This window comes from Chanos chanos, chromosome 2 (genome assembly GCF_902362185.1).
Source record: "Chanos chanos chromosome 2, fChaCha1.1, whole genome shotgun sequence".
In the NCBI taxonomy this organism is placed as follows: domain Eukaryota; kingdom Metazoa; phylum Chordata; class Actinopteri; order Gonorynchiformes; family Chanidae; genus Chanos; species Chanos chanos.
In genome coordinates, this window is record NC_044496.1 from 7,239,189 (window position 1) to 7,265,440 (window position 26,252).

At 38.5% G+C, this 26,252-nt stretch overlaps 2 protein-coding genes across 5 annotated transcripts; one reads left to right on the plus strand and one right to left on the minus strand.

The window, feature by feature from the left end:
- Positions 1–967: 967 nt before the first annotated feature.
- LOC115804398 (multidrug resistance-associated protein 9) lies at positions 968–20,840 on the plus strand. 3 transcript variants are annotated; one of them, XM_030764815.1, is made up of 33 exons: positions 968–1,137; positions 2,116–2,218; positions 3,834–3,878; positions 4,356–4,426; positions 4,724–4,890; positions 5,448–5,594; positions 6,391–6,538; positions 6,780–7,019; positions 7,408–7,581; positions 7,767–7,914; positions 8,216–8,364; positions 8,727–8,834; positions 9,444–9,698; positions 9,853–9,924; positions 10,217–10,341; positions 10,658–10,730; positions 10,920–11,123; positions 11,843–11,977; positions 12,229–12,331; positions 12,455–12,508; positions 12,677–12,766; positions 12,997–13,100; positions 13,842–14,018; positions 14,339–14,565; positions 14,909–15,046; positions 15,188–15,377; positions 15,613–15,702; positions 16,164–16,353; positions 16,720–16,879; positions 17,569–17,647; positions 17,787–17,900; positions 18,248–18,412; positions 19,276–20,840. In XM_030764815.1, the coding sequence occupies exons 4-33, from the start codon at positions 4,370–4,372 to the stop codon at positions 19,366–19,368; spliced, it is 4,176 nt and encodes a 1,391-aa protein (XP_030620675.1). In that variant the 5' UTR covers positions 968–1,137; positions 2,116–2,218; positions 3,834–3,878; positions 4,356–4,369; the 3' UTR covers positions 19,369–20,840. The 3 variants fall into 3 exon arrangements, with proteins under 3 accessions (XP_030620675.1, XP_030620676.1, XP_030620674.1); XM_030764816.1 differs by lacking the exons at positions 968–1,137; positions 2,116–2,218 and having other exon boundaries at positions 3,708–3,878; XM_030764814.1 differs by lacking the exons at positions 968–1,137; positions 2,116–2,218; positions 3,834–3,878 and adding an exon at positions 3,914–3,948.
- A 1,651-nt stretch (positions 20,841–22,491) lies between these two features.
- On the minus strand, positions 22,492–24,118 carry LOC115804401 (arylamine N-acetyltransferase, pineal gland isozyme NAT-10-like). Of its 2 annotated transcripts, none has more exons than XM_030764819.1 (2): positions 24,058–24,118; positions 22,492–23,580 (listed from the first exon to the last, which is right to left on the minus strand). In XM_030764819.1, the coding sequence occupies exon 2, from the start codon at positions 23,569–23,571 to the stop codon at positions 22,699–22,701; it is 873 nt and encodes a 290-aa protein (XP_030620679.1). In that variant the 5' UTR covers positions 23,572–23,580; positions 24,058–24,118; the 3' UTR covers positions 22,492–22,698. The 2 variants fall into 2 exon arrangements, with proteins under 2 accessions (XP_030620679.1, XP_030620678.1); XM_030764818.1 differs by lacking the exon at positions 24,058–24,118 and adding an exon at positions 23,710–23,781.
- Positions 24,119–26,252: the final 2,134 nt, after the last annotated feature.

Genomic DNA, 26,252 nt, shown 5'->3' on the forward strand with positions numbered 1-26,252 from the left:
TATACAGCCTAGAGCAGCACAAAGAAATAACAAGGGTATGGTTTGGCTAGAATTAACCTTTGAGCAATTAGCAGTCAGGCACCCTATCCATGTGGCCTGTCATGAGGACGCTTTGCTATTTGTTTGGAGTGGACTTAGCCATTTCCAGACATTAGGTGCTTCCATCATAGCATATTCCAGCCTAGAATGCCAACCCAGTGAAGGAGAGACTGCTCAGCTGCATGGCCACATTCAGGAGACCTGCACCAGTAGGAGATACGGGTGACCAGCAGCGTCACTAATAGCAACAGTGAAGACTGATTATTGCTTGCTCCAAAGAATTTCAAGGCCCGAAGGAGAATATGCTCACGTTGAGAGGAATCAGTTGCCATTCGGGTCAGATCGCCTCAGACGGCAAAATCCTGTGGCTAACTGAACTCAGATGACACCATCAAACGAATTCCACATGCCTCCACTCACGCACAACCCATATCCTTTAAAAGAAAAATGATTTGACATTATCAAATAATTTCGCGTATTAACTTATGACAAACTCCATAAATGTTAACGCACTAAACAGGTTTACAGTGTACCGGCAATAACCTGTGGTCCGCTGAACTCAGATGATCCCACAAAACGAATTCCACATGCCTCCACGCAAGCACAAACCATATTCATTAAAAGAAAAATGATTTGACATCAAATAATTTCGCGTATTAACTTAGAACAAACTCCATAACTATTAACGCGCTACACAGGTTTATAATGTAACGACTACCAGTTAAGTATCATGTTCCGAATACATTCAGAACAACTTACCAACTTTAGTTTCTCTAAAAAGCCTTAGAAATACTACTATCTGACAAATCATTCTCCAGTGTCCAGGAGGATCCCTCCCCTTTACGCAGAGACACCAGCAAAGGGAGAACACCCCTCACCCCTCACACCTGCCCCACGCTTTCGAATCAGATAAATCCCCAACACCTCCCAAGAACGACTCGACCTTTCTTGCCGGGCTGTGGGAGGAATCAGAACATCTGAAGCCTTCTCTCGTTGATTCTTGCCGCTTGCCGCATCCCGAAACTGACAGAAGAATCAACTCAGTGTTGTCTGAAACACCCTGAATAACTCCGGACTTTTGCACCTTATCGTGACTAGGTCTGCTATTTTGCTCTCTATATTGTCTTTTCATCATTGCTTTTAGTATATGTAACGCCATTGCTATGCCACTTAGTTTCCTTATGGTTAAGCGTGCTTCTATATGGAATAATCTCTGTTCAATAATTCTGATCGTACCAAAGTGTACTCTGTATCTCGTGTTAGTTCATTACTAGAATAATTAGTTTATTGCTTTTTCTGAGTGTAGCTCAGAGTGTTTTGTGTATCTATGTAGCGACTGCCCTAGTTCCATATAAAGCTTAATTTTAATCTACAGTAGATTCATTCCGTACTTGTTTTCATAGACGTTTACTTTCTATGTTCAGCAATATGTAAAACAAAATGCACGAGTTTACAGAACATGGTGATTCATTGACTAGGTTGTCGGGGAGACTTTAATTCAAAGAGTATTTTGGCTACTTTGATGCTGTTAGTTAGTATATCTATAGGCCAAGTTATTTTGTTATTTTGAACAATTTCTAGTTTCTGTGTTCAGAGCACTTAGCTATAGAGTTGTTCAGAGTAACTGAATCTTGCTGGGTTCAGGTTCTCACGTAAGGTTTGTTAGAACCCCGTCTGTGGTTCAGTCCATAACATAATGTGTGGATGGAGTCTTCTCACCTATTCCCACTCCGTACATCTTTCTCACAAGATAACGTTTTTTTCACACTACTCGATTATTCGATCATTTACAAGGCTTTAGGCAACCACGTAAACAGGCTATACAACAATAAAGTCTGAGCAGGAACATGCTCACAACAACTGCATCTGCAATTACTTGTGTGTGTTTCTATCCTGATAATGAACTTATTGCAGGCACTTATGCAACAGTCAGCTCCTCAGTGGTTATTTGCTGTGTTATGTACTCTGCCTGCATTTGAAGTCACTATGGAAACAAGTACCTGCAAAATTAATAAATGTAAATGTAACTCTTGAAGAATAACTAGAGTATAACCATCAACATCTCTCTTCTCCCAGGAATTTATGATTGTCGCCACATCCTTCCACATCAATTCTCAAAGGTGGCTTATCATTAGAATCACAAGTATTACAGGTGGGACAGCCTGTCAGGAGGAGAGAGGTAGATACTAAGGACAGAACAGGAGACACAGACAAACCCACAACCACTCATAAATAAATGGCCATTTTTGGATACTGTTAGTATTTTGCTTAACATTTAGCAGGAACCATTTAATATAACTGTCTCCACTATTGGCACGACACTGCTTTCTTCAAAGTTCATACCTGCTTGTCTTTCGGAAACAGTGGTTTACTCTTCAATACAAGCGGTCGTTGTGGTGTAACTTTACTTTATGTTGCCATACTATTTCTTTATCAGTTCACACACAGTCAGAAACAATGGGAAGATCAATGATTAGTCATTCTCCAATTTACATTCCAGTCTCATTGCCCTCTGACATTTTAACCAGTAAATTTCAAGTAATTATAGCTAACCCTTCGTTGACCCAGTAGTTAACTCTTGCAGTTAGCTAATAACTGGGTTTAGGTCATAGGATAGTTAGTCTTGTTATAGATTGTGGTTTTTCAAGAGCCCAGTGATATTGTATCTAACTAGCTAGCATCAGCTGTGAGTAATTTTGCCAGTAGTTAGCCTCATTGGGTGGTACTTTGTGTGGGGTGTTTAGGGATTCCTACATATAACATTAGCCCTTTAGTTTGTATTTAAAACTGCTTAAATTGATGATGTACCTGAGCTGAATAGCTACTTTGATGTGTAGCATAGTTTAGATTCTTTATTTATTGCCTCGCATTAATCCCCTCCGAAAATTCAGTAAAATGTACAATCACAGTGACGATAAGTAAAGCTGGGTCATGAAAGAATAGTATTGTCACTGTTATCAAGCAACAAACGTCTACACAGACAGGGATGGCTTCTCGCCTACATCAGGGGTTTTCAAGCTGTGGGACCCGCCCCGGTGGGGGGGTGGGGGTTGATGGAGCACCTGTCAAGGGGGGGGCGCAAGATTAAGAGATTTTTAGCCGCAAACCGGCAAGTGGGGTGGGTTGGGAGGGGGCATGTCGAAAAAGGTTGAAAACCCCTGACCTACAGCACTGACCAACCAGCGTTAATATTTGACAAGATGAATTCGGCAATACACCATTTTTTTAGAGAGATCAAAGATTAACCATTGTAACCTTTACAGTATACCTCCAAATAAAAGTTTAAAAAAGCAAAAGGTCTATCAACATTTTAATTAAAATATGTCTCTCAGCCTCTCATTATTGCACCCTGTTTTACTGTAGCTTCTCTACTGTGTCCTATGAATTATCCTAAACCTGAATCACACGGTTTAAGAGTAAAAGACTGTTCAGTGAATCATATCCAACCCTACATCTGTCCAGTTGTATCATACGTTGATACGAGTAATGTGATTCATATGAAAATCCCCTTCTAAATTTCTGGAAGTGATGTCTCACAATAACTCTGGCTGGAGGTTTTTCGCCTATCACCCAGAAAACAAAAAATGTCTCAATGGCCTTAAATATATGATTGCTGAAAATGAAGAACAGAAGATTAGAGCACAGGTGGTGGCAGGGGAGGAGGGGGTGGACTGTAGAGGACTGATAGAGGCTCTCTACAAGTCAACCTTTGAGACTCAGAAAATCCTGTGATGTAAGTTCATAGCATGGGATAGCAAAGCACGTTGGAATGAGAGCATTTTATTTATTTACAGCGCGCCGTTGACAGGAGCTGTTCTTCACCTCTGACAAAACAGAAGGTACTGAATCTCCACTCAGTTGCTCTAAGTCATAGCTGTTCGGTTTGAAGTGTATGAATGATAATGTATGGTAGGATTGTATGATACTCGGTTCTCTTTTATATGGATTGAAAGCTTTATATTTATGCATAGACTTTATATTTTGTTCTTTGTGTTGGTGTATCTGTATCTTATTTATAACCAGACCCTCAGTCAATATCTCCACTTATCCATTTACTAGTCTTACTGTTTATTCATCTTAGCTGCTGTGTGTTCATGTACCTGTTGTCATTTGTATTTTAATGTATCTGGCTGCTATGAAGATTTAATTTCCCTCTGGGGATTATAAAGTCATCTCTCTCTCTATCTCTCTCTCTATCTATCTATCTATCTATCTATCTATCTATCTATCTATCTATCTGTCTATCTGTCTATCTATCTATCTATCTATCTATCTATCTGAGCTGTCTGTTAATCTGTTTGCATCTTCGTTCATAGAGATTTTTAAAAATATGAGGAGCTTTTCAACTACGTCAGCGATCTGTGAGAATGTGGAGGGAGTCTCATTTGTGAGTGTATCAGTATACTGCTCTAACACTTTCTGTCTTTATCGGTTATTAGAGACTTGACAGATCCATAGACATCCTCACTGTGATTTATTTTACTTTGGCGCTGGTTTATGTCAGAGGTTCATTTGTTTGTTAGCTTGTTTCTTTGTTTGAATCATTTCATTTTACTTGAACGCAATGAATTGCTGAAAACTTCGCATCTGTTTGCATGTTTGATGTCTTAATAGCTGTTCTTTTCATTTCTTTCCTCTGTCATTGTATCACTTTATCTCTCTCTTGCTTGTTCCTCATATGTAGAAACAGAGGAGGGCAAGTTCTCCTTCAACAACAGAATTAAGTGTCACCATGAATTCATTTCCTGAGGGTTTACCACAACTGGACTACCGGGAAAGAGAACCCCCTCCTACACATCATAAATATCATGCCACACTACAGAGCCTCATTCCTTTCCGCTTTGGTTCTAAGTAAGTGAGACCTACACATTAAAGTTAAGGTCAAAGTCAAACAGTAAAATGTCAGTGTTAGGTTTTTAAAGTAGTAGTTGTGTGTTTTTAGCCACCAGCTGGTTAAGATCATATGGAAAAAGATGTGAGTTTCAGGAGAGATTTTTTCCAGATTTTTGTACATAATTTACAAATGAGTGGCCACTTCCTTTTCACAGTGTAGATGTTATTGCTGTGGTCCAAAGGAATCAAAGAGTATTACCTCAACAGTCTGACTGTTTAAAGATTAGACCTTTTATACAGCACAGCACAAAGTGATATGCATAACAGAACAACGGCTTATGAGAAATTTTCATTTTTAATGTATGAAAAATGGCCATTTTATTTATTTATACATGTTTATTTACAGTCATCAGAAGCTTAGGATAATCAAGACACAGTGCAGATTCTAAAGAGGAAGTTTTTACCCACAGCGCATAATTTGAACTGTTCTCCTCATGCAATATTTGTCCACTTCTCAAAATTCCTCTCTTGGTAATGTGCGTTTAATTGTGTGTGACTGTATGTTGGATTGTAAGGTCACACCCGTTGGATGATGCCGGGTTCTTTTCCTTCACCACGTTCGCATGGATGACGCCCATGATGTGGAGACTGTTCCGGAACCGCCTTGACCGGAGTTCGCTGTCTCTGTCGTCTCACGATGGAGCACACAACAATGGAAAAAGGTTTTTCCTATTCTCCTAACACTGCAAAGAAAATAGAGGGCCTCATTCAGTTCAACTGCAACTGAATCGCTTATGTGACAATTAAGTAGTATGTCAGTTTGACAGGGAGAGTGATGGCATTGCTGCTTATATAAGAACACACAGTTACACATAGTAGGTTACACATTTCCCCTCTGAAAATTCAGTAAAATGTACAATCATAGTGACAACCAGCAAGGCTGAGTAATGAAAGAACAGCATCAGCAGTGTTATCAGGGAACTACCCCCCCCCCCCCAAACAGCAGCGTTAATATTTGACAAGATAAATACACAGTCAGCAATACACCATGTTTGCAGAGAGGTCGTAGATTAACCTTTGTTACCTTTATAATATATCTCCAAATGAAAAGTGTAATCAAGCAAAAAGTCTATCAACATTATTATTAACATATGTCTCTCAACCCCTTGTTATTGCACCCTGTTTTACTATAACTTCTCTACTGTGTCCTGTGGCTTATCCTAAACCTAAAGTCACACAGTTTAAGAGTAAAAGACTGTTAAATGAATCATATCCAACCCTACATCTGTCCAGTTTTGTCATATGTTGATACAAGTAATGTGGTTGATATTGAAATTAACAGCGATGCCATCACTCTCCCTGTCACACAAAATGTAAAAGACATCATTTTTTTCTTTGTTTGCTCTTCACTATGCACATTCATTTTGATATGGACAGTTTGGGACACAAAATATGTTCTGACTTGATGGTTGCAAGATTTCCACTCTCAGACTCTCAACTGATACTGTGTGTGCTCAGGTTGCAGAGACTGTGGGAGGAGGAGGTATCCAGGGTGGGCTCGGAGAAGGCATCTTTGGGCCGAATTATCATGCGTTTCCAACGAACCCGTTTAATAGCCTCTTTCATCATCTCTGTCGCTTTTACCTTCTGTGTTTTTATTGGACCGGTATGATTCCTCTTTTTCTCCTGTTTTTCACTAGAGTTCTGATTTAGTGTATAATGATTAAGACCATTAAGTGAAACATATGTTTTAAAGTTTACATAAAATCCTAAGTGTACAATATATCCTGAGCTGCATTTATCAGGATTTTGACTTGTATTTGCAAATATTTCCTGACTTTTGTGGATGTTCAGATTCAGTGGATCACAGCACAACCCATTTTCTCTTTGTTTTCCATGATTCTTAGTCTGTCCTGGTAAATGAGATCCTGAACATCATAGAACAGCCACAGGAGTCTTCAACACTTGTTCATAGTTTGGGCCTTTGTGTAGCCCTGTTCTTCTCTGAGTTCTTCAAGGCGTTTTTTGTCTCTCTGATGTGGGCAGTGAATATTCGTACAGCCATTAGAGTGAAGAGTGCTTTCTCCATGATGGCCTTCCAGAAGATCATCTCACTGAGGGTGATGAATAGTATCTCTGTTGGAGAGGTATGCTTTAGATATGTATTTTTTGTATCGTAATTTTCCATAGTTCTTTCTTTTCTTTCTTTTTGTTTTACCTTGATGTAATATAGCTCTGTTCTGTCAACGGGTTAGCATGAAAGTTTTGGAGTTTCATTTATCTAATGTTCTTAACTTCAACCAAAAACTCCATTTAAATTTCTCAAACATTCAGCGTCATTTAATTCTGCAAATTCCCAAACTGTCTTCAGTCCTTTGTCACCTAAGAGAAAGAGGTAGATAATATTCAAAGTGTACAAAACCAGGCCTTAATCAGTCAGATTACCATGATGTCAAACAGTGTCTATGGTATGTTTTGTACCCTTCATAAATGGTCAAATTGATTCCAGTGTTCTCCTACATTTTGTTGTTCCAGACGATCAATGTCTTGACAGCTGATGGCTATCGCATGTTTGAAGCAGTGGTGTTCGGAACCTTTTCTCTCTGTATTCCTGTTCTACTCATCATGTGCATTGCATATGCTTGTTACATCCTGGGCTACACTGCTATCATAGGAGTGCTGATTTACCTAATCTTCATCCCCATCCAGGTAAGTTTTCTCCTCTTCCTCTGATCCTTTCACTGTGTCGGGCAGAATCAAAAGATTTACACTGTTTTCTGTGTCTCCCCATTTGATTTTTGAAATTTTATCTATCTATCTATCTATCTATCTATCTATCTATCTATCTATCTATCTATCTATCTATCTATCTATCTATCTATCTATCTACGTAGTTCTCCATTGCCAGACTGATTAATGTATTCAGGAGGCGAGCAGTGACCGTGACAGACAGCCGTGTTCGCACCATGAATGAGGTTCTAACCTTTATCAAGCTCATTAAAATGTATGCCTGGGAAGAATCATTTGAGAAGAAAATCACAGGTATTAAACTTGAACTTTGTAACATTTGAGCTTTATTTGTAGTACACTAACAAGAGGAGGAATCATACTATCAAATTATTTCATTTTCAGTGCTAAGTTTATGTCATAATTTTGTGAGAAATACCTCTGTGTAGCTCTCCATCAGTTGTACTATTCCAGAAAGATCTGTTTTTCAGTATATGTTATTTCACTTACAGGTCCACTATCTGTGTCACTGTGAATCACTGCTAAAGTACGTCTGTATTTTCTCTCTCTCTCTCTCTCTCCCTCTCCCTCTCTCTCTCCCTCTCTCTCCCCTCAGGTATTAGGAAAAATGAGCGATCGCTATTGGAAAAAGCTGGTTACGCACAGAGTATGAATTCTTCCATAATTGCCATCATTCCCACCCTGGCCACCATCATAACCTTCATCGCTCACACATTACTCAAGTTCCCACTCCGTCCTTCTACTGTGGGTATCTCTCATTTCCCCCTCTGGTCCTCAAACAGTCAGCTTACAGTGTCAACATAGCACTTTCCCAATCCTGAAATAAACCAATTAAAAATCATTTTCTCTAATACTTTATTTTCTTACCTTAACATTTGTATTAAAGGATTTAAAAACTATAATCATAAAATGCTCAGCCTTAGTTCTGCAGTGTTAAATTATTTACCATATAGTAATTAACGCTTCCACACAACACACATATGACCCAGACAATCTGTTGAAGTGTTACCAGCCTATGGTCTATGTGTTACACATAATGAAACTTTATGTTTATGTGCAGATCCCCATCCCTTCTTAACTCTCTCACTCTCCTCTTCTTTCTGCAGGCCTACACTATCATCGCTATATTCAACTGCATGAGATTTTCTTTGGCTCTGCTGCCTGTTGCTGTAAAATCAGTGGCTGAAGCCCAGGTTTCATTGGCTCGATTAAAGGTAAGACTTCATTTACATTCTTATTACCACTCCTGTTGTCCCGCCTCACTTCACTACTTTTTTATCAGTATTACTAATGTTGTTTCCTTATCCCTTCAGAACTTTCTGTGTCTGTCTGTCTCTCGTTTTCTGTCATGGTTCCTTTATCAGAGTGCACTTGAGGCAAGAGTACATATAAACATTGACTACACGGTCTTCGTGTAAAGATACACTAGTTGCTCTCTGCGCACGTTTTTAGTAAAGATAAAAGACATGTTGGTACATTGGTCGTAACCTCCTTTATAGGAACAGGTGCTTTAAGACTAGGTATGTTGTGTGAGCCTGTTATGTCAGCGTTTTACACATGAAAAAAATTCACAGAGGATTTAGATCCACATATCTTCACCTCTAAGGAAGAGCCCTGAACACTATATATTGATATTTCACCCTCATAAATTGAGAAAGCAATATATATATAACTGAGAATCTTGAAACTAAAAGATATAAATCAAATCTGCTATTTTATCATCAGCTCTTCATTTCATCATTTATTTTCATTAAAGACGTTCACCCATTTGAACAGATATATTTATGAAATTTATTAAACATATGTTCACTTTGAATTGTCAGAAACTGATGCTGACTCAGAATCCAAAGTCGTACCTGACCACGATAAAGAGTCAGCACTCAGCTATACAGATGGAGAAAGCTTCATTCTCTTGGAGCGCACCTGAAAGCAGCCCATCAGCCACCAACGGCACCACCAATGGGGTAAAAGGAGTCAAAGAGTCAAAGAACCAATTTCAGAATGGCACTCAGAAAGGTGGAATGCATACAGAAGAACCCAAGCAAACTTTAAAGAACATGACATTTTCTCTACCCAAGGTACAGGTCTAGTATACAGTACAAGTCTAGTATTCATGGACATTGAATAGTACTTTACACATTGTTGTATCTTATTAATGATTATGCTGATTATTATTTTTAATTTTCTTTATTTTCTATGGGATTGTAGCAGTCATTCTCTCTGTGTCCACAGGGTAATCTGCTTGGAGTTTGTGGCAATGTTGGAAGTGGAAAAACATCACTGATATCCAGCATTCTAGAACAGGTATCCAAAATTCTAGAAATGCTTGTCTGAAATGATTACAGAAATCTACAAAAAGTTTACCTGGAAACGGTTACAGAGATAGTAAAACATCTGATTTATATTACATTTCTTAAAGTGCATGTGGTTAGGGCTCTGAAAATGTTTTCATTTAGCAGGCACTGAAAAAAGATTTTTCAATCATTTTGCAGTGAACTTGTGTGACCTTTGTAAACAAATAATTTGTAATTGTTACCGTGTGATTGAGGGTTTTCTTCGTTTTCTGTTCTGTTAACAAATTGACTATGCTCTTCAGATGCACCTGCTAAACGGCTCTGTGAGCGTAGACGGATCGTTTGCTTACGTTTCCCAGCAAGCCTGGATTTTTCACGGCACTGTGCAAGACAACATCCTAATGGGAGAGCCCTTTGACCAGGCCAGGTATAGCAAGGCCCCAGAACAAAGACCTGGAGTATAGTTTACATGATCTAAAGCAATCTGTTTGTTATATATAAGTTCATCTGGAACTGTGCACGCAGGAGGACGTACAGTTATACTGTCTTAATACAAAACGACTCATAATAGTCATCGAAGTATGTCACGCCACACTTGTTTGATAAGACTGTTTTATTGCAGACGTAATGACCATTCTCGGATGTTGCCCCTTTGCACAATATCTGCTTTAATGGATAAGACAGACTTGGGCTATTTAGTGAACTATAATTTGTATACTTCTGTGTTTCTGTTTCATGTACAGATATAACAGAGCTATTCACGCTTGCAATCTCAAACCAGATTTGGCAATTTTTCCCTTTGGAGATAAGACTGAGGTATGTTGTCTTAGATATACTATGTTAATAGGTTTTCAGTCCTCAAGTTATCCTTTGCTTTAAGATTACTAGTTCTCATTGTTTACACACTTTGAGGTTTGCTCACTAGAATATTATGAAATGCCTTTGAAACATCTTATTTATTTGGGATTTGTGTCTCATGGGTGTATGGTCTATTTTTTTGTTCAGATTGGCGAGAGGGGTTTGAACTTGTCTGGTGGACAGAAGCAGAGAATAAGCTTGGCAAGAGCAGTCTATTCAAACAAAGACATCTACCTCTTAGATGATCCTCTCTCAGCAGTGGATGCACACGTTGGCAAACACATCTTTGAGGAGTGCATTAAGAAGGAGCTGAAGGGGAAGTCTATCATTCTGGTCACACACCAGCTTCAGGTATAAGACTTCATGCCACATTCAAACCTTAGACTCCATTCCCAAGGTCCTACTGGTTTCAGTTTTTAGCACTTTCTCTCTGTCCCTACATGGCTGAGGAGTTTACAGACCTGTTTTCTAGGTTTCTCGGGACTTGTGGAATTGGGGGCCAGAGTTGAAAGCCTTATGCTGAATGTTATCAGTTACAGAGAAACAAAATTGAATCTAACTAATCTAACTAAAAGACCTAAATGAATCGAGACATTTAGAACTTTTAGGCAGTTCATGTTTTATTTTTTTTACATACAGTCATTGGATAGTGACCGTAGTACTCTGTTCTCTGCCCACAGCAGGAAACAGACCAATTTCATTCCATTTATTACAGTATATACTATAGTTTTTAATAGTAGTTATTTCCCTACTTAAGTTGGATTTTCAAGGTTCTGAGTGACAGATCATGTACTGTCAAACCTTTCCCCTAGATAGGGAGCTGGTGTTTGACCTGAAGCTTATGTAATAAGGCAGTGTCTCATGTTGTTGAGGAAGACTGTAATATATATTGTTTGAACTGATAGTTCATGCTTACTCGTGCAAACACAAATTCATTATCGGTGTTGTTTCCCTCTGGTCTTGAAATAAAAAATTATTCAATAAAGATTACTCCAATAAAGATTTCAGTTATTGCTGTAACCTTTCCTCTGGTCTCCTCACTTCTCCTTTTTTGTTTTTTTCATTTGCAGTATCTGGAGTTCTGTGATGAGGTTCTCCTGTTAGAGAATGGAGAGATTACAGAAGCTGGGACACACAAAGACCTGATGAAAGCAAAGGATCGATATGCTCAACTTATCAACAATTACCAGCTGGAGCAGCCGAATGTAAGCACAAAGCTACTGTTTCTAGTTACTGATTATGCCTCACTGAGAATAAATTACGTCCCTTTAAGTGCAACTGATGGTCTTAAACTCAACATGCTGTTCCTGGTAAATTACGATATTTCATGGCATGACCTCTGTGGCTTTCATCACATAAATTATTTTATAGTTAATGTTCATTTACATGGAATTAATTGAACAGTCACACTGAAAATGAAGCTGAACCTCACTGTTATGACCTTTGAATTGTACAGGATCAGAACCAAGACCAAGCAGCCTCAGAAGTGAAAAAGGGCCCAACAGAACAAAAAGAGAAGAACCAAGATAACATCAAAATGAATGGGATTGATAATCAAGGTTAAACATTCTATCTATCTATCTATCTATCTATCTATCTATCTATCTGTCTGTCTGTCTGTCTGTCTGATTGGTGTTGTTGAAATGGATTTACTTTCTTACAATGTCTCTGTATTTCCATAGCTTTCGATATGTCAGATGAGAAGACTGGATCAGATGATCTGCCAAAAGAAAAAGGTGAAATCAAAAGTATACTCTAAACAGATATTGTCTTGCAATTTAATACATGCTTTTATTATATTTCAAAAGAGCAATGGTATAATACATGGAAATGCTTTCAGTATTCGTCTGAGACTGTCTGAGGGAATGAAGGTTTAACTCTGTATGTGTATGTGTCTGTCACAGAATCCAGAAACCAGCTGGTGACTCAGGAGGTCTCTCAGGAGGGTTCAGTCACGTGGAGGACATACCATCAATACTGCAAAGCTGCAGGAGGTGAGTGTTTCCACAACAGCAACGGGTTTGTCATTTACCACTGTTATTCTTATGATTGCATTTGATTATAGATAATAGATCACTAAAAAATGAATTTACAGTTCAGTGTGGAAATAACGGGAGCATTGAAATCTTTTCATGTATGATTTTCCTGGCCAAATCAGTCACATTCTACCTGCTTAGAAGTGCTGCTGACCTGTGTGTGTGTGTGTGTGTGTGGTTATTTCCAGGGTACTTCCTGTTGTCCTTGGTCATGCTGATCTTTGTTCTGATGGTGGGGAGTACAGCGTTCAGTAACTGGTGGCTCAGTTACTGGTTAGATCAGGGCACTGGAGTAAGTGCACATTATTCTATTCATAGCAGTGTTTCTCAATCCTGCTCCTGGGGGACCCCTGCTCTGCACGTTTTCCATCATTCCCTGCTCTACCTACCTGACTGACCTCATCAGTGGCACTTTTGATTGGCTGAGCACACCTGATTTAATGAAGAGCATGTTAATCACACTAATCAGTTGTGTTTCCGAGCAAGGATAGATAGAAGATATGCAGAGCAGGGGTTCCCCAGGAGCAGGATTGAGAAACATTGGTTTATAGGACATTTCCATTTGTTGGAAAAGTCCCCCTCCCCATTATGTTTCTTCCTTAAAACACCTCCGTTTATGCTGACTTGATGCATCCCACTGGATTAGACAGTTGACTTTCTCGATGCTAACAGTTAGCATCTTTAGAAACCATAGTAGCGAATGAGGCCAAGGCTTGGTTTCTTCAAATTTTTGTTGAGCTGTTTTAAGGTAAGAAGCTAATACTGGAAAAAGTAGCAAAGTAGCAGAATTGTCCTTTAACAGTATAATTTTATACTTTTTATGAGAAAGATTATAAAGCAATAATGAAGTACAGCATACAATATACTGGATTAGGTTATAAGAATGAGTTAAACAGATGATTTAGCCTAAGTGTACAGAGATATTTGCTTGCCCAGTCATTTTCTGTACATATTTGTGCTTAAAGTGCAGTGGCTTTATGCTAATGCTTGTGGCTATACTCAGTGTAACCTGTAGTTTTTTTTCCCATTGTAGTCTGCAAATGTCACGGATCCTGGAGATATCTCACAGAATCCAGACATTCAGTTCTATCAGATGGTGTATGGGCTCACAGTGATTGGCATGATCATTCTCAGTGTCATCAAAGGCTTTTCCTTCACCAAAGTCACTCTGCATGCCTCCTCCAAACTTCATGACACCATGTTTAAGAAGGTAAGCTTTGATAGATAGATAAATACTGTAGATAGATAGATAGATAGATAGATAGATAGATAGATAGATAGATAGATAGATGCATGCATACATACATACATACTGTACACATGTACAGACATACATACAGAAATATGTACATACATGCACACATACATACATAGCTAGGGTTATTATTCAGGAAAACCAACAATATCTCTCAATAGTAAGAACATGCCAGTAATTTGTTGTGGTGCATTTTCACAGCTGACTTTTTAGTCATTTTTAACCTCTCTCTGTAACCCTGAACTCATGTTGTGATTATGTGAATTTTGTTTTAGATCCTGGGCAGTCCAATGAGTTTTTTTGACACGACTCCAACGGGTCGCATGGTGAACCGTTTCTCAAAGGACTTGGATGAGGTTGATGCTGTGTTGCCCTTTAACATGGAGAACTTTCTGCAGCCCTGTCTGAATGTCACCTTCACCATCGTGACCATCTGTGCAGTGTTTCCGTACCTGCTCATTGGTGTAGCAGTGCTCGCGGTCATCTTCTCTATTATCCTCTAGTGAGTCATACAGATTTCTATTAAAAAGACAGACATACAGAAAGACATATATATGCACTGACATACACACACACACACACACACACACACACACACACGTACTTATGCAGCAACACACACGTGTGTGCACACAGGCACATATGTTATACATATGTATAATCATTTATTCTTTTCCATTCATGTACTTTATTTGCATTTAACTTTGTCGCTGAACAAGCAAATGAATCAAATATATCAAGATTATGATTTCTTATGTAAGTGTATTGTCTGTTGGAGATGTTCTCTGAAAAAGGCGTATTGATTCCCGACTGGTTTCGGTGTCAGACTTATCTCTGTTCTGTAGTGTGTTCCAGAGGAGCGTCAGAGAGATGAAGAGGATGGAGAATGTTAGTCGCTCTCCATGGATTTCACTCACCACTTCCACCATCCAGGGTCTGAGCACCATCCACGCCTATGACAAGAGAGAGCAGTACATTCTACAGTAAGGCATCAAGTCCTAGATTTAATTTCAGGCCTGAATCAAGAGAATTAAGTAAGAAATTTGTTTCTCAAACTGTAAGTCTTAAATTAAAGTTCTTACTGTGTCTCTTTTTCTTGACCCTGATGTTGGTTTGATTGACAGGTTTAAGGAGCTGAGTGACATCAACTCTAACCACTTCCTGCTGTTTAACTGTGGAACTCGCTGGCTGTCCTTCTGGCTCGACTTCATGTCTGTCTCCATCACCTTCGTGGTGGCGCTTTTTGTGGTCCTGATCTCCAACGACATTATCAACCCTGCTTTAAAGGGTCTGGCCCTGTCCTACACCATCCAGGTAACACACTGAGGGGACAAATAATCAGTGTTCTGTGTTTCTATGTATATCAGACTAGGATGAAAAAAGCACTGGACAACTGACAAGAGAGGAGAGCGCTGAACACATGTATTTGACCCATTTGTGGTGCGCATGTGCTCACCCGTGTGTTTTATTCTTTTAAAGAAATTTTTAACAGGCTCCAGAGTGTGTTTTTTTTGCTTCTGTGTGACTCACAAGGCCTTTTTTTTCACAGTTGACAGGGATGCTTCAGTTTGTAGTGAAAATGTCTACGGAGGTGGAGGCCAAATTCACCTCGGTGGAGAGACTGCTAGAGTACATCACTGTGAGAATTCTTTAACACATTCCTTTATGTTATCTAATCCACCTCTACATCTTTTTTATCACTAAGATTTATTAACAAGGAACATCATACACTCCATATAAGAGGAGTATGTCTTCAAAGCTAACAGGAAAGCTGCAACATACAAAACAAATGGACTTGTTTCTTTTTAAGACTCTTTTGAGTCTATGGAAGTAATACTGAAATAGACTGCATTGAATATCTGTTACTTAAGCAGTAAACAAACCAAAACTTATCACAGGGAAAACTCAGATCTATCTTGACTACTGATCCTAAGCATCAGTGACTTTAAATGCTATTTGAGATGTTATAGATATTGAATGACAGACATACATAACTCTGAGATAGATTGAATTAAACACTTTATAATGTTGAAGTTGATACATTTTACAGTGTGACTGTCTTTTACTGTCTCATTCAAATATGAATGCTCTGTTCTGTAGGGCTGTGTCTCTGAAGCACCCAGACAAATCAAAGGCACTAAGATTCCTGAGGGCTGGCCACAAGAGGGCGCTATAACCTTTAAAGACTACACAATGAGATACCGAGAGAATACTCCCATAGTACTTGATGGTGTCAACCTCCAAATCCAAGCCCATGAAAAAGTGGGCATTGTGGGAAGAACAGGCTCTGGTATGATTTCATATAATCATATGAGTTATGCTGTGGTTGCAAAGCATGCATCATACACCGTGCTTTAGTGAACAAAATTTTAACAACAATTTCAAGTTAATCACCAGCCACAGATTTATGGATATTGATATGGATATTTTTAAGGATATACTTTGAATATATATACATCCACATATAAAATGATTAAACCAGTTCACACACGTGCATACATGTGTCTATGTGTAGAAACTACATTCAGTTTTTTGTGTACAGGGGAGCTCACATTATCCTTACGCTGTCAAACGTTTTCAGGGATTTTCATCAACAGTTTGGAATAGTGATGAGAAATGTGTGAGTAAGGTGTGTAACTTTCTGGTCTGGTGTTAGGTAAGTCCTCTCTGGGTGTAGCTCTGTTCCGCTTGGTGGAGCCAGCAGGGGGAAGTATTCAGATTGATGGAGTGGACACTGGTGCTTTGGGACTGCAGGTCTTGCGAAGTAAACTCTCAGTCATACCACAGGATCCTGTGCTGTTCATTGGCACTGTCAGGTAACACAGCATACACACAGCTTGCTAAATCAACACACACACACACACACACACTCACACACACACACACACCTCACACATGTTCATTACCATCAGTCATTGACTGGAAGACAATAGTGCTGGATAACCAAGAACAAAGGCTGCCACTAACTCCTACTTACTACTTTAAACAACAAACAGGAGAGGCTGCTTTCACAGAAAAATTCATAGAGTGGTCTTAAAATGAGTAATTTCTTGGTAGATGACAAATGCTGTCAAGCAACTTATCAGCACATTTACTGCAAATTACTCCTAATTATATTATTTTAAAGATATGCATCAAAATTGCAATGATCAGAATATCGCTAATGCTAATACTAATACTAATAAATAACAATAGATAATATATAATACTACCTCTAATTATAATAAAAACATACTAATAAAGAGGAAACTTTGAACATAAGCTGGCATTTTGTGCTCTGTGTGTATTTAGTATCTAACCTGTTCTTAATGTATGTCTCACAACAGAAAAACACACACACACACACACACACACACACACACACACACACACACACACATACAAAAATGAAAAGCAATCCGTATTTAATTTTTGAAGTTTTATTTGATTCTCTCTGATGCTGCACAGCTTTTAAACTGAACTGAATATGTCCAGATTCTTGACCATGTTTGTTTACCTACGGCAGGTATAATCTGGATCCATTTAATAACCACACAGATGAAGAGATATGGATGGCCTTAGAGAAGACCTACATGAAAGACACGGTAAAGACAACATGGTAGCTCCAGCTACAGACTCTTCTATTTATGATTAGATCAGATAAAATACAAGGCATATCAGTTATTGAATGATGAATTATGACCTCTGTCTATCTATCTATCTATCTATCTATCTATGGATCAGATCTCGAAGTTACCGGAGAAGCTGCAGGCTCCAGTTGTGGAGAACGGAGAGAACTTCTCAGTGGGGGAGAGGCAGCTGATGTGTATGGCTCGAGCCCTGTTAAGGAACTCTAAAGTAAGAACAACCCCCGCCCATCTCTACAGATACTCACATCCCTCTAATGACAGTGAAATGTCACATTCACGTATGCACATACACATACACAAATGCCACATGGATACACAGATTTGTTTACACATCTGGTCTATAAACAGTTGAAGTTCTGGACCAAGTTTTCTCAATGAGATATCTGGCTGAACCAATACAATACAAATCAGTTAACAAAAATCAAGTCCCATGTAATTCATTATAGAAACGCAGGTTTGTATGTAGCTTTTAGTCTCAGTGTGTTGTGGTTAGATTTCATTAGAAATGCACTAGTCGTAGGCATCTGGAGAGTGAGAAATTCCCTTTGTGTCCAGATCATCCTGCTGGACGAGGCTACATCCTCCATTGACTCAGAGACAGATTCCCTTATTCAACACACCATTAAAGAGTCTTTTCAGCACTGCACCATGCTGACCATTGCCCACCGCATTCACACTGTGCTGGAGAGTGACCGCATCCTTGTCATGGATCTTGGAAAGGTAAGTACACGTTCACGCATACCATGTGTGTTGGGGCTGTGTATTGGCAAGAATCTGGCGATACGATACGTATCATGCTACAGGGGTTACAATTCGATATATTGCGATATATTGCGATACTGTAAGCAAGGCGATAAATTGTGATTTTTTCAATCTAATTTTAGGAAAATTGTCATAGTATAAAGACCATGCATATGCATAAAATCTGAGTAAAAGTCTAGTTTTTTATGTACTCAGAACAGTGAGATCTGCATTTGCATTTAACACAGTCCCTGTAACATCATAGCACTACTTTTTTAGCAAACCTAGCTGACACTTCAGCTCTGTATGCCACGGGAGCCAGTCTAACTCTTTCGGATTTAGCCATCGCTGGTAATGTTACTAGTCAGCACGGTTTGCTAATTCTAACATTAGCGGTGCTCCTTATGCTACTTCCTGTCTCAGTTTATGTTGTTAGGTTGGAATGGAGGAGTAAAATGGCTGAAGATAGATTACAACACAGCTTTCTAGCAGTCAGGGGTTTAAACACAACAAAATGAACCACTGTCTGCCATGAATCTTTGCATGTAAACTATTAATTAAAAATCGCTACAGTGTTTTTGAGAATCGATACAGTATCACAAAACATACTTAAGTGTATCGATATTTTCTTACACCTCCTAATACCATGCCTCCCTCACCACAAGAACTCGAACCTTCAAACATCACAACAGTGTCTTGTTACATAAAAAAAAAAAAAAAAATTGCTCAAGTGAGTTTCATTTACTCTTGAAGCTTTCATTAAAGGAAACTTGCCCTTTAAATATTTTTAATGCTCATTCTCTCTCTCTCTCTTTCTCTCTCTCTCTCTAACTATGTCTCAGGTTGCTGAATTTGACCGCCCTGAAGTTCTGATCCAGAGACCTGAATCTCTGTTTGCATCTCTGCTTGCAGCAGCTAATAATGTGAACACGTGAACTATTGAAACAGTTGCACACAATTACACACTGTTCACAGGATAGAAATTGCATATCCAGGAACAGCCATGGCCTAAAGGTTAGAGAAGCGGGCTTGCAACTGAAAGGTTGTTGGTTCGACCCCCATGAACCAGCAGGCAAAATGTGGTGGGGGGGGAGTAAATGAACAGTGCTTTCCCCTCCCTCCACACCCACAGCGTACGTATCCTTGAGCAAGGCACTCCACCCCCCGGTGTGGTAATGTGTCACGTGTTTATACGTAGACATAGTTTATATATTATACAGCCTAATTTTTATGTTATTTTATTTTATTCTATTGTGGGTACTGCTAAATTTTTATTGTGTGTATTTGTGTTGTACGAAGCTACTGGATACCTAAATTTCCTTCGGGATCAATAAAGTATCTATCTGTCTGGCTATCTATCTATCTATCTATCTATCTATCTATCTATCTATCTATCTACCTACTGCTGCTGCCCGCTGCTCCTGCATGCATAGGGACATACATGACATAAAATTCAGGGGAAAAAAACACAAGAGTATCAACATATGTATAAATTTACATTAAATGAGGTAGTATATATCTGAGGTATTTGAAACAGAACAAATGGCATTGTAAACACATGCTGTAGTGCAAAAAGAAAATCTTTAGAAGGTGCAGAATCGGGGGGAATGGGGGCGGGGATCAGGGTATGAATATTGGCAGGTGAGACAACATGGAGGGGTTAGCTGGCCAGTCCTTGTTACATCACCCTCAACAACTTCAGTCTGACTGCAGGGATGAGCAGATAACTAATTGAAACTGAAAACTGAGTCTTATTATCAACATGACAGTAAGCTACAATTCATCTCTTAAAATGTCGCTTGAAGTCCCTGCGGCTTGCCCCAGAGAATTCATTACTTCGACTATCCAACCAGCAGTCGTCCGACTCAGGCAAGCCTTGCGATGCAAACACAATCCCAATGTGGATTCACCAAAACCGGAAGCTCAGTTTTCAATGGTTGAAAAAAAGCACGTTCTTTGGCTGTGCATATAGTCAAGTAATTAGCAGTTGTTTGGATTAGTGATCATCTTAATTCTGTTGCCTTAAGGGTAAAAATAAAATTACCTGCCACTATGTTTAGCAACAGAAAAAACAACCTAAATGATCTGAAGTGGTATTTCTTTTTTTTTTACACAAAAAACTGTTTTTTTGCTTGTCGAAGTAAATTTTCTGCATGTCAGGTATGTCAAAGCATACACAAAATTTACTTTGATAAGCAAATGTGAGAGATACATCTGCAAAGACCATGCACACACACTTGCATACTGTCCTACATGTGCAAAAAAGAGTTGATTGATTTATGTTCTTTAAAAATTTGAGAAGACTAGTATTTTGTAGTTGAATTCCTCATTGTACAGTATATAGGAATATAAGAATATATAAGAATATATCACTATGTTGCCAAAAAAGTTCAAGACCATTATTGTTTCCCCTCAATAAAATGCATTCAAAACTACTTTCTGTACATTTCTGCTAATTTCTTAAAATTAATGTTTGCACCTATGCAGTACCTTTAGCAATAATAATAATAATAATAATAATAATAATAATAATAATAATAACAATAACAACAACAACAACAACAATAATAATAATAATAAACCTCTACTTTAGTAAAGAAAACAATTATGACAGGTGTGCTGTCATAAAAATGAGTGGCGTCCACTGATTAAATGCAGTCTTTCTGCACTGTGAAGAGGGACAGACCAGATATTCACAACATTTGATCTGAATGACAGGTTGTCTCTTCCTGCACAATAGATTTGGTGTTTAAAATTCAGTTAAGCTGCTTTAGTTTAGGGGTTTAGTGAAGACGAATAATTTCTGACCCTTAGGACAAGGGGAGTACACAGAATGTAAAGACTACACTTAAATAAAAAAGCAAAGTTTGTCATGTTTGTTCAAAAGCTGCAGATGCAAACATTTACTTATTTGTTTATTTGTCTCAGGTGTTCATTCTTCATTCTGTCATGTGAAAAGGATATATTTCCTGTTACTTTTACATCAGATGCAAATTTAAAATTTTGGGATTTGATCATCACATGTTATGGTGTCCAAGAATGCACCAGATTTGAATAAGAGAGCCTGCAAACTGTCCAAAGAAATACGCGAGAGGTAATGAAACTGATTAAGGAAATGACAATGAATGTGTACAGATTGGCATGCATGTATAAACAACACTATTGTTGTTGCCATTGTTGTTGATCTTCTGAAAAGGTGTGTCTAATCAACAAATTCATGTGGTGTAAATTCTATTACAATACCGGATTAGTCTTGCTTCTGCAAAATGATAAAGGCGCCTTTAAGGTTCCAGTTAAGTAGTTGTCAAGTAATGAAATGATCACCTTTGTGGGAACATTGCAGCCTGTGGGTGATAATAATGTAGTTGCTGGGGTTATGAGCATGCATCAGTCTTTCTTCACATAGGAGGGAAAATAACCGTCATTCTTTGTCAAGAACACACTGTTTTCACGTTTTCTATCCAAACATTTAAAGCCAGCGATGCAGTGATGCTTATTAAATAGGCTGTAGAAAGTTTTGTGATATCCACTTATTTAAAGTTACTGTAGTTACAGATGTTAAAGTGGATGTTTTAACCACGACTTTGACTTTGTCAGTTCAATATGATTTTTCTACTATCTTTGCTAAACCCTCAGATTTAAATTAGAGGCCCGAAGAACTGCCCCCGGGAAGGTATGTGATACAAAGATAATATTTTGATGCTATGAATAAATGTTAGCCAATTTTCATCTGTGATACAATTTGACAATATCTTTATTTTTCAGTGGAGTTGTTCTAAACATATTATCACAAAAGAAATGTCATTTTTAATCAATATATAAAATTAGAGAACCGGGCTTGTGACTCGAGGGTTGCCGGTTCGATTCCCAGGCCCAACATCCACGGCTGCGTGCCCTTGAGCAAGGCACTTAACCCTAATGCTCCCCGGGTGCAGAGGAAGGCTGCCCACTGCTCCTGCGTCTGTCGTGTGTGTTCACTACTGGTGCGTTGGATGGGTTAAATGCAGAGACAAATTCACTGCTCACTGTTCACAGTGTGTGTGTGCAATCACGGAGAATTCAAAAAAGAACATTTAAAAAATTAAATATCAAAAAGTCAATACAGTAAATAGTACAAAAAAGTTAAAGCTCAGTTTTACTAGTTGCTTTGACTTCTCTTGAAAAATCGGCCTGCTGTAATATAGCCTCATGATGGTACACTAGCTACAATAAAAAGGAGGTTAAGATGGAAGGCTACATTTGTGCATAGTGTTTGCTGTGAAAGCTTAAATGGAGTAACTGGCTTTATTGTTAACAGGGACAAGTTTGTTTTTCAACACCACGCTAAACTTGTCTCTTAGCACGTTTTCTATCTCACGGTCTGGAATTTCTTTCATCTCCACAAGATCTACACCATCCTCATAGTCAAAGGTGACCTCACTGTAAGTCCAGCCAATGAGAGCTCTGAACCCAGCTTTTGTCTGCAGGGAGCAGATAGACTTATTGGTGAAAAGTGAGTCTGGACTGGTCTGGAGGTAATGAGTGGTTTCTAGAAAGTGATCTGCTCCACGGGGTATTAAAGAGAAGCAGTAAATTGTCTTTGTTAGGCGCTTGTCGATGAGACTGGAGTTGGCAAAGGCCTCATTCTGAACCAGTGGCTTTCTGCCAGTTTTCTCCAGAACCCACTTCTCCCCATCATCCAGGAGTCGGAAGATGCCAGCTGTTTGGGACTGGTCTTTGCCAGAGACAAGCTCAAGAGGGTGCCATATTTGACACGACACCCCAAAACTCACATCTGCAATGTAAGCCTTGCCATCTATGTCAACCTTGTTGATGAGGTGAGAGTCCATGGGGTTGAAATCATTCTTGATGGTGTTGAAGACTCTAGAGCCCAGCGTTGTGTACTTGTAGCCCATCTCCTGAAGTACCCACGCAAACAGATAATTATTCTCACAGCACCAACCGCCACGGCTACTCCTCACAATCTTATTGTATATGACGTCAAGGTCCATGGTGATTTTTTCTCCACAGTGAATGCTGAGGTTCTCAAATGGGATTGACATTACATGAAGCTTATGTATGGTGCAGAGAGTGTCCAGATCAGCTTTTTCAAACAGACCAGTGAAGCCTATTCTCTGGAAGTACTCCTTCAGATCCATTCTGTTAGCCTATTGGAAAGCAGAGCAAAGACCCATTTGAAAGAATACCGTATTTTCTCTAAAGTAAAGGATTTCTGACAGCTCTGCCAACTGACTTGCCTCTCTTTACCGTTAGCGAAAATATAACTACTTTCTGACCTTGAGTGCCATGTCGACAATAATTTACAATGCATGACGTCTGCACTTTTCCTATTCCGAAAGACGAGAAACTAGGAGTGAAACACGAGATTTAATTAGCCTATACAAATATTTAAAAAATGTGTTTAAAAAGTTAAAAATTGGTTTGTGTAAACAACACATGTATAATTAAATTTTAGTTTCATTTTTAATAGTCCAACGTGGAATGGAATGGACACTGAAATATGACATTTTACAAACTGACTTTTCCTACAGCAGAAAGTTTAAGTAATGTATCAATATTCAAATTCCGTACGTTAGAAAAAAACGGCATTTCTGAAAACATTAAAAAGAAGAAATGAAACGTACCCCGCAGGTCAAGCCGTTCGCTGTAGCCAAGGAAATCACTATTTTCTTCAAGTTATATAAGGCGTTCTGCAAAACAAAATGTCACGTGGACCGTGGGGGCGGGGGGTTTGAGCATGTGTGCGTTAAAATTGCACCAGAAAAGTAATGATTGACGATTTCAGTTATTTACACACCTTGCAGAACTCTGTCAGCAGAGGTCACCAAATACTATTTACTTGTGAAAAGGAGCGCGGTTTAGCTTGTAGTGTCCCTGATGGTAAATCAACCCACTCATCCCGCTGTCTTCTGTGACAAAAGAAGAATGTTACACACGTTGCATAGCTCATCACATGACGGTCAGTGGTGGAAAAAAAGAGAAAGAAAAAAATCCAGAGAACATTTGCCTTATTATACTCAGTGTCTGTAAGCTTATATTCAACCTTTATGCTCTCGACTCAGTTTTTAGAGAAAAAATAAAAATGTTTGAAATTGCTACCATCTTGTACTCCATTTGGAAATAAATCAGTTCACGTTGTCAGATGAACACTTTAAAGGTGTTGTCATGTTACACAACTAATAAAAGTCCTGTTAATAGTCAGGACTGGCTGACAGACAAGACTTGATACTGGGCAATTTTGACTTTTTCTGCCTGAAGACCGACACCCTGATTCTGGAAATAACCCACTTGCAAAACATTTTCTGAATGAGAAGGCACGAGGAAATATGAGGTCATTATGAGACAGTGGGGCTGTAATCTACATTTAGGACAATTGTTCATGTGGGTTGTGCTTAAGTGAGGTAGAGTACAAACAAACAAAATAAACAACAAACACAGCTAAATTTATGGAGCTGTCGAGACCTGCTACATGGAAAGTTTACTGAATAGGCCTAAATCAGGAATTTATGATTTTGTTTGTTTGTTTGTTTGTTTTAGCTTTAACACATTAATATGGTGTTACTGTCAGTGACAATTCTCAGCTTTATACAGTTACAACAGCTGTATCAAAATGCTTATCTACACATTACAGAGGAGTTGAGGAGTTGAGGAGTTCCATGAGCCAGCCATGACAGAAAAGATTATCCTCTGTATGAACCTAAAGTCACATGATTATTTGTTATGAAATGTAAACCACACCAAAAGAAATCAGCCTCTGCCACTTACTTAATAGTTTAGCACCACAAGTTATAAAACTATAATTCACTATTGTACATTATGGGTTCACACACAAAATGTCTCATTGCATATTGTTCTATTCTATTCTATTCTATTCTATTCTATTCTATTCTATTCTATTTTCAGAATTCTGTTTGTCAGTTTACATTATAAATAACAGGTTTTGGAAAAATCTACATTGTTCTTCATCTTTAAACTACTTAAAATCAACAGTATCCTGCAATATTATTCAGGCCCTTAATGAACATCAGCAAAGCAGGATTGAACAATCTAGGAGAGGAGTGTCATGATTATACATCTTGTATAAACACTTAAAAATTGCATTAAGATGCTATTTTTAGAAGTTCAACCCAGTCTGAGGAACTACACTCTGGCCTCCTGAGGTTTGACAATAAGATAATTATGTGATAAAGAAAAGATGGAATAGTTATTGGAATTAGTGTGAAAAATGAAAAATACAAACAACAAGAAGCAGATCTGTATAGCATGGCTGTGTCAAAAGAAACGATGCATTTCAAAGTCTACCCTCAGAAGGTTAGAATCTTTTCCCTTTTTACAAGCTAAAAGTTGGCATGTAGGGATTTTTCAAGTGGTCCATGAAATGATTCACTGACCACAAAATGACACTTAATTGTAGTTTAATAGTTTATTATTGGAGGAATTTAGTAAGAGGCAGGATTATAAATCATATGACTACATCAAATATCAGTTCTGTTTTTTGACACAAATCTTACATAAATAATTGTCGAAAATTTAATTGGGGGTTGAATAGTCTGAAAATTGTCTGTTGGACAACGGTAATGTTGTTTTATTTCAGTTTTTATGCATGAAAATTTTATCTGTACACCTTGATGTACAGTCTTTAGATAAACAAATAGATCATCTTGGCCAGGCCTAAAGGTTCTTACTGGCACATGGACACTTTGAGTTTTAGACTCCTGCTCAATATATCTGCCAGTTCACATCAGGAGAACAGAAGTTTACACCTTCAGATGACAATGCATGTTATAGAAAAGCATGTGCAATTATCTGAACTAAACAT